General features: G+C 41.1%; 1 protein-coding gene across 1 annotated transcript; it reads left to right on the top strand.

Annotated features, from left to right (window-relative positions):
* The first annotated feature begins 280 nt into the window (after positions 1–280).
* LOC125915868 (olfactory receptor 9G1-like) lies at positions 281–1,261 on the top strand. The gene has a single exon (XM_049621923.1). It carries the CDS (start codon positions 281–283, stop codon positions 1,196–1,198), a length of 918 nt encoding a protein of 305 aa, XP_049477880.1. The 3' UTR covers positions 1,199–1,261.
* The last annotated feature ends 233 nt before the right edge of the window (positions 1,262–1,494 follow it).

Genomic DNA, 1,494 nt, shown 5'->3' with positions numbered 1-1,494 from the left:
GGAGAAGTCTGAGAGCAAAACAGGCTGAGGAAGGACTGCTGGAATTCAGTATTTTTTTGAAATTTCCAGTATAACTCCTGTAAAAGATGTTAAGTAGGGATTTGGATCTGTGAGTCTGGAGTCCAGGGAAGAGAAATGGTCAGGAGATTAAAAAAAAAAAAAAAAATGAAAATTAAAAATTAAACTCTAGTATATATAATTTATTTATTCGGTATATTTTCCATTTATTCAGCACAATAATGCAAGCTGAAATCTATTTTTCTCTCCTCTTAGGTGAGCCATGGAGAGAAGCAATCACACAGCGACGGAGTTCATCCTGGTGGGTTTCGCCACAGACCCAACGATGCAGCTGGTCCTGTTTGCGGTATTCCTTGGTGTGTACTCTCTGACTGTGGTAGGAAATACCACCCTCATAGTGTTGATCTGTAATGACTCCCGGCTGCACACACCCATGTATTTTTTCATTGGGAATCTGTCTTTTCTGGATCTCTGGTATTCCTCTGTCTACACCCCAAAGATCCTCATGACCTGCATCTCTGAAGACAAAAGCATCTCCTTTGCTGGCTGTGTATGTCAGTTCTTCTTCTCTGCTGGGCTGGCATACAGTGAGTGTTACCTGTTGGCTGCCATGGCTTATGACCGCTACGCGGCCATCTCAAAGCCATTGCTTTATTCTCAGGCTATGTCTGTAAAGCTACGTGCATTTTTGGTAGTATCTTCATACCTTGGTGGCTTTATTAACTCTTCTATTATCACCAAAAGAACTTTTGCCTTGAACTTCTGTAGTGGCAATGTCACTGATGACTTTTTTTGTGATTTGCTTCCCCTGGTGAAGTTGGCTTGTGGCAAAAAAGATGGCTACCAGACTGTGCTTTACTTCCTTCTGGCCTCCAATGTCATCACCCCCACAGTGCTCATCCTCGCTTCCTACCTGTTCATCGTTGCCACCATCTTGAGGATCCGTTCCACCCAGGGCCGCCTCAAAGCTTGCTCCACCTGTTCCTCCCACCTGATCTCTGTCACCTTGTACTATGGCTCCATTCTCTACATCTATTCTCGTCCCCAGTCTAGCTATTCTTTGGACAGGGACAAAATAGTTTCTACGTTTTACACTGTAGTATTCCCCGTGTTGAACCCCATGATCTATAGCCTGAGAAATAAGGATGTGAAAGAGGCTCTGGATAAACTCATTAAATAAATCAAGACTCTCTCGGAGGAGATGCAAAGACAATTGTTGATCAGGTATTATATTTCAAGAAGAGCTGCCATTGTGTTCCATCATGATGAAGAATTCTCACAATGCAAGTTAAAGAACTTGCACCTTGATACATGACAATTCAAGAGACCTAAGAGAAAATTAGGGGAATTTAGGAGACAGAATTTAAACATAAAATATAAGAACTTGTATTGAATTTCATGTTACTCTAGATTAAAAACAAATAAAAATCTTAAAAACAAAAACTCTCCTCTACTTTCATAATGTGAGAAAACAGC

The sequence above is a fragment of the Panthera uncia genome, chromosome D1 (assembly GCF_023721935.1).
Source record: "Panthera uncia isolate 11264 chromosome D1, Puncia_PCG_1.0, whole genome shotgun sequence".
NCBI classification, from domain to species: domain Eukaryota; kingdom Metazoa; phylum Chordata; class Mammalia; order Carnivora; family Felidae; genus Panthera; species Panthera uncia.
Note: the sequence above shows the minus strand (reverse complement) of the source record. Positions and strands in the feature narration are given on the sequence as shown.

Excerpts from the sequence above, each read along its gene's own strand:
- LOC125915868 (XM_049621923.1), top strand. The coding sequence starts at position 281 with ATGGAGAGAAGCAATCACACAGCGACGGAGTTCATCCTGGTGGGTTTC.